This window comes from Cynara cardunculus (assembly GCF_001531365.2).
Source record: "Cynara cardunculus var. scolymus isolate 2C chromosome LG 3, CcrdV1, whole genome shotgun sequence".
In the NCBI taxonomy this organism is placed as follows: domain Eukaryota; kingdom Viridiplantae; phylum Streptophyta; class Magnoliopsida; order Asterales; family Asteraceae; genus Cynara; species Cynara cardunculus.
In genome coordinates this window covers 2837803-2844414 of record NC_037530.1, presented here as the reverse complement: position 1 = coordinate 2844414, position 6612 = coordinate 2837803, and the positions used below count along the sequence as shown (strand labels likewise).

The window sequence follows — 6612 nt, the reverse complement described above, 5'->3', positions numbered from 1 at the left end:
AGTCGTGAAAACTCGACGGTATAAAGTTCTAATTATTTCCTAACTATAACATAAACCATTAAACCTGACCAATTTTTGGATGTCTATGGAGATAGAAAGTAAATGATAAAAGGGTGTGTGTGTGTGTGTGTGTATATAATCATGTGAGAAGGGGATATAAACCAAAATCTTCATTATCATCTGCTGATCAACAGCTGAATTTGCTAGTGAATTCAGCCAAAACCATAAGCTGCTTCTGGGGCATTCAGCAAAGTTTAGTCAGGGAAATCGAAACTTCAACTTGCTYGGTCTTTCCGGCCTTCAACATGGTGTCGGGTATAASATTTAAATTGTAAGATYGTSGTAATCTCCCTCATTATGTTCTTCTCYATGAATGGTGACGGAAATTTCATTTCTTGATATCCCTATCGAACGCATTTCTTGATACACTTGAAGTATGCTTGTCGCGTCATCTCTGTGGCGRTGAATGCAGTTTTCTGCGATTCTAAYGATTTCATGGATTTCTTCATTGAATCCTTGTCCCATTAAGCATTCATCAATCACATAGTCGGTTGTAGAGTTGATCCATGTATATAGTGGTTCTGTACCAGTAACCAACTCRAGCAACAAAATCCCGAAGCTATAAACATCCTCCTTAYAARGACTAGAATCTGRAACCRCAAAAYTGCAAMCRCTAAAAAGCTGGGAGTCGGTACTTGCATCCATCAAGATCRTGGCGTCACCAAAGTTAGATATCTTGGGMTCGAAGTTTTCATCTAGTAAGATGCATTTTGAGTTGATTTTGAGATGGGCGACCCGGAGGACGTTGTTGTGGTGCARCCAAGYAAGCCCTCKTGCTATCCCSACTGCTATCTTCAACCTTAAASCCCATYCCATCTTCCKATCCTCCACACAATGTAGCCAATGATGAAGGGTTCCRTTACACATGTATTTGTATACCAGAAATTTCTTCTCCATTTCAAAGCAAAACCCTACAAGTGGTACTAAGTTTGTCTGCCGCAATCTTCCTAAAATTTTGATTTCTGTTAAGAACTCTTTCTCTAAGCTCTCAAACCTATGGAGCCTCTTGACCGCAAGAAGCAAACCGTTTATGAACGCGCCCTTGTACATGACTCCTATGTTTCCATGGCCAATTACGTTTTTATCATTAAACTCATTGGTGGCCATTTCAAGTTCCACCAAACTCATTCGGCGGATTAACTTTTCCATGGCCATTACCTGTGTGTCAAACACATAACTACATGAGCGAGAAAGAGAGAGGGAGGACTTCACCTTTCCCTCATCGCTGCTACTTTCCTCTTCCAATAGGATTTGGGGGCTTCTTGGAATCAGGTGATGCAACCTTCTCTCTGTTTTCTTGATAGGAAGAAGATAGGATAACATGTTGCTGATGCCGGGTGAACGTAAGAGCAAAAACAACGTAGTCAAGGTTGTAAAAAGAGGAAATCCAACCACAAACCCTCGAAGAAAGAGATCGTCATGGTCTTCATGTTCGCAGGCGTCCAAGGGACCTCCACAAAGTCCTAAGTTGTTTGCATAGCTTTGTGCAGAGACGATGCTAATGTCTTGAAATATAGGTACAGGTCCTGATAAATCGTTGTTAGCGACACTAAACTCCCTGATGCGACCAAGATGAGCCATTTCAGGAGGGATTTGGCCTGTTAGGTGGTTATTGTCAAGCCTCAGAAGATGGATGTAGGTGCAATTGGCAATGCCAAGTGGGATTGGACCTGAGAGATTGTTGTTGGAGAGATCCAAAGACGTGATCAACGGTAAAACATATTTGATGTCAGACGGAATGGGTCCTGAGATGTCGTTGCCAGAAAGATCTAATCCGGTCATGCTGGTGCAGTTTTGTAAGCCCATTGGAAATGAACCTCTGAGTCCCATGTCTGGTAGCCTAATGTTCAGAACCTTGTCTTCGTCAGGGTGCCAGCAGTCGACACCAGTAAATCGGCAGATGAAACCGTGAGTCGTGTGGTTAAAAACCCAGGTAGACAATGCATTTTCCGGGTCTTCCAGAGATTCTTTGATGGATGTTAGGCAACGGATGTCGGACTCAACGGCATTAATCGTTGTATAAAAAGAAGCTAGTATGATTAGAATCCACAAACACAAACTAGAATCACCATTTGCTTTCATCTTCAATGAATCTAGCATGTGTTGCATGATGATGATGATGATGATGATGATGATATATATATATATATATAGAGTGTTTTTTATATGAATGCATAGTAAACGTGTTGCTCATTGCTAGCCCAAAATCCTACTTCTACAATTGGTAGGTCACCGGGTTATTCAAATAAGTCGTGTTTTCCGGGGTTTTCCATGTTACAACTTCCGTACCAATTCGGTCGGTTAAACATTCCGTTAGGGAGCATGGTCTTGACTTTTCTGTGTGTATTCATTCAAGTTCGGCTCTTGGAATCACATCCAGCAGTGGTGGGAACACCAATAGTACAAGCGACTCACTTCCAAGAAAAATAGGGTAACGAAAAAATTGCTTCGAGTCAAAGGCTATAACGTTTCTGTGGGGTTAGAAAAATTGAAGATGGTGACTCCTAGCCCCAATCCTTTAGGGTGCGTTTCGTATACTGGACAGGGATATAACAGAACAGGATAGAAGATTCTTGTCCCATGTTTGGCATGAATTTTATGTGATGGAACAGGGTGGAACAAGGTGAAACAGACTTACATTTTACCAATATAACCTCAAAATAAAATTTAATTCTCTTCTAAAACATCAAATAGGTATCTCTTTTACATTTTATTCATTCTTTAAATTTTATTTATCGTATTTTATGTTTCTTAAACTTTCATTTTACTGTCGTCAAAATATTATTTTTATAATGTTTCTATATTTTTATTAATTTATGTAATTTATGATATATTAATAATAATAAATAATGTAGAAAAAAGAGATAAAAATAAAAGTAGAAAACCACAAACTTTTTATTTGGTGTCATTTTAATTGTTTTGACGAAAACTTCAAATAATATATTTTGTTATAAAAAATAATTATTCTATTATAAGTTATATTTTGCACACCGTATTTGTTAATATTTATATTGATTATTTAGTGAAGAAAACACTAAACAGCTCACTTGGGGGGTAAATTGGTCATTTTGACCAGTTCTGTTCAGTCCTGTCATGTCTTATCAAACGCTGAACACATGTCCTGTTCTATCCTGTTATGTCTGCGTACCAAACGCACCCTTACTTTTAAAGCCTTTTAAGGTATCGTTTGTTATGCAAATATGATTAGATATGACTGGACAAGACAAGAGAGTAGGATAGGACTGGACAGAACAAATGTATGTCTAGTGTTTGGTACGACTATGACTGGACGGGACAGAACTAGACAAGTTACCCCAAAAGTTATTTGATGATTTTAAATATTAATAATAGTTATAATTAACACAAGTAAATTATTAAAGAATTTAATTTATAAATACTTTTACATAATTTTCATATAAATGAATACATACATATATAATGATATCAAATTTGAATGAAAATTTTGATATAATTGGTGGTATTAATAGTGGTGGTGGAGGTGGTTTTGGTTATGATGGAAGTGGTGGTGGCTGACGGTAGTAGTGACGATGGGCGGTGGTGGTCGGTGGCCGACGGTGGTTATGGAGGTAGAGGCAGTGGGTTGGTGGACGATAGTGGTTATAAAGGACGTGTAGATGGTGGATTGTGGTGGTGGTGACGGTTGACAGCGGTGGAGGAGGTAGTTGTGGCTGATATAGTGAAGATAGTGGTTGTGGTGGTGGCTATGATGGAAGTGAGGTGGCAATGGTCGACGATGTTGCCGATGGTGGTTGTGGAGGTCATGAAGTTGCGGTATAGAGGAGTTGGAGGTGGCCAACAGTGGTAGTGTTGGTCGGTAGCCGATGGTGGTTGTAAAGGTGGCAATGGACGGTGGTAGTCGGTGGTTAAGGAGGTTGTTGTAGTAGAGGAGGAGTTGGAGATGGCGAACGGCGGTAGTAGTGGTGGCAAAAGACGGTGGTGGTCGACTATGGTAGAGGTGGCGATGGACGATGGTGGTTATGGAGGCGGTGAAGGATGTTGTTGTAGCAGAAGAGAAGGTGGAGGTTGGGGTGGCCATCGCTGGTGGCGGCGGCAGAAACTAACGGTAATGACCATTAAAACAAACATCATATTAAGGTTATATATCAAACTAGGGTAGATTAGTAACATTTTTTAGTTTCCTTCTCATTCTTGTCCCATCTTGTTCTACCTATTTTGATGGAACAAGAAAAAGCCTATTTTGTCTCATATTGTCCCGCCTTGTACCAGTTCTTCTCTCAGTCCCATGTCACGCCAAACATGGGATAGTAAGTTCTTGTTCTGTCTCATGTTGCACCAAACAGGGGACAGTGAGTTTTGTCCCAAATATTTCCAAAACAAAAAGAAGAGGATCTTGCAATATTGCCACCCATGAGTTGCAACAAGATCCTTTCCATCTTTTATTTACCGGCTAGAATTTCGACAAAACATGGGTTCGTCTGTCGCTTTCGTGGTGTCGAATACTGATGAGAACGGGGTCGTGAATCTTGAGCATGGGACTCGGAGGATCTTTTGAATTCCACTTGGCATAAAACCGTCACCACGTAACTGTGATGGAAAAATTTATATCCGTTGATTGAGTTTTGTGAAATGATTTTGACGATAAAAACGTAATTGGCAACGAAAACACACTGAGTCATGTACAAGGCTCGGTTTCTGCATTCAAGATGGAGAAAGAGTTGTTAACAAGAATCAAATTTAGGAAGATTGTGGCACACAATTTGGTTCTAGACCTTTGCTTTGAAATGGAGACGAAATTTATGGTATACAAAATACATGTGTAATGAAACCCTTCATCAGCGGCTACATTGTAGTCCCCGGAAAAAGATGGAATGGACTTTAAGATTGACGACAGCGGTCGGGAGAGCACGAGGGCTAGCTTGGCTGCATCACAACAACGTCGTTCGGGTCGGGAAGCCGGTCGATGTCATAATAGACTCAAATTGCATATTGCTAGATGACCCCAAAGGTATCAAATTTTGGCAACTCAATAATCTTTGATGAATGCAAGTGGCACTCCCCTTCAAGTGGTTGCAATTTTGGGTTCGAAAGATTGCGGTTTTCGTCTGTTTGTTAATAATTTTGATTTTCGTCCCCGTGGTTTATAAATACCGATTTTTGTCCACATGGTTTGCAATTTATTGCTATTTTCATCCATGAGACTAATTTCTACCTTTAAATACAAGTGATCAAAACAATAAAGAATTGTAAACCACATGACTGAAACAACAATGAATTGTAAATCATAAGAACAAAAATATGAATGAATTACAAACCATAGGGATGAAAAATCGTAATTTCGAACAAAATTTGCAAATTTTAACAAACCACAGGGACGAAAAACGTAATTTACTCAAAGATATTAGTGCATAATTTTGGAACATGTTGTCAAGGTCGTAAGAGAAGGATAAACCTTGAAGGTTAAGATAATAAGATCAACAATCACGAGTTGCTGTTTCTATAAGTTCATCTCACTTCTAATTTTAAGGGCTCGTTCATCAAATATTTATCCGGTAAACGCTTACCGATAATAATCGACATTTTTACTTAACTTGCCGGGTATGATTTTAGTCGATTAAAACATCATATACAATATTTTTATCTGATAAGCGCGTATCAGATAAAAGTTGTCACTCTCATTTGTCGGGTAAGACTCTCGCTTCTTGTTATCGTTCTTATTGGGTAAGATTTTCAATTCTTATCATGTTTATTCGATAAGGTAAAATGAGCTAGTAAGCACTCACCGGGTGATTGTTTAGTAAATGGCTCCTTAATTTATGACTAAAAAAATAAAACGTCATATCTAAAGACATCGTAATAAGTTTATAGAACGTTTTTATGCATCGTAACAAGTTTTTTAGGATACTTTTAATATAAAATATCGTATTATCTATTTTATATGACACTTTTAAGAAAGTGTCATATAAACCATCTTTTTATAAGACACTTGTTTCTATATCTCATTTTCAAATAATGTCATATAAAATAGATAATACGACATTTTTTTCATTAAAATGTCCCAAAAAAACTTGTTATGACACCCAAAAGCGTCATATAAACTTATTACAACGCATTTAGGTATGAGGTTTTACTTTTTGCAACTATAAATTAAATCTTGTAAAGTAGTCTATTATGATGCATATAAATTTTTAACGTCCTATAAACCCAATTTTGTTATAGTAGCTAATCATGTAAGATCCTTGGTAACTGAAATACTCTACCATAAGCGTCTCTTACCCAGTAAGCACTAACCGGGTAAGATTCAGAGTTACCAAAATGGCATAGTAAGAAAGAGTAAAATCAGCGTCAGATTCTTGGTATAACAAAATGGCATAGTAAGATTGTCGTTAAAGACCATTTGACCGGGTAAGCATCTCTTAGCTGGTAGGAGCCCATAAGTGTTCAATTACCTGATAAGAGATGGTATGTGTATATGTCGGAACCTCCTCAATGGTTCTTTTGGAGAGTAACTTAATGTAATTCCACATATTCTCATATAATACGACACCAAGTCGTGAAAACTCGACGGTATAA

The 6612-nt window shown here is 38.2% G+C and overlaps 2 protein-coding genes across 2 annotated transcripts in view; both read right to left on the bottom strand.

Moving 5' to 3' along the window:
* Positions 1-125: 125 nt before the first annotated feature.
* On the bottom strand, positions 126-2142 carry LOC112508602 (probably inactive leucine-rich repeat receptor-like protein kinase At5g48380). The gene has a single exon (XM_025113275.1). It carries the CDS (start codon positions 2140-2142, stop codon positions 325-327), a length of 1818 nt encoding a protein of 605 aa, XP_024969043.1. The 3' UTR covers positions 126-324.
* Positions 2143-4478: 2336 nt separating this feature from the next.
* Positions 4479-6612, bottom strand: part of LOC112508600 (probably inactive leucine-rich repeat receptor-like protein kinase At5g48380) — a 5328-nt gene continuing 3194 nt past the window's right edge. Inside the window, exon 2 of the mRNA XM_025113272.1 lies at positions 4479-4734. Coding sequence (XP_024969040.1) covers positions 4479-4734 — 256 coding nt within the window. The remainder of the gene's footprint in view (positions 4735-6612) is intronic.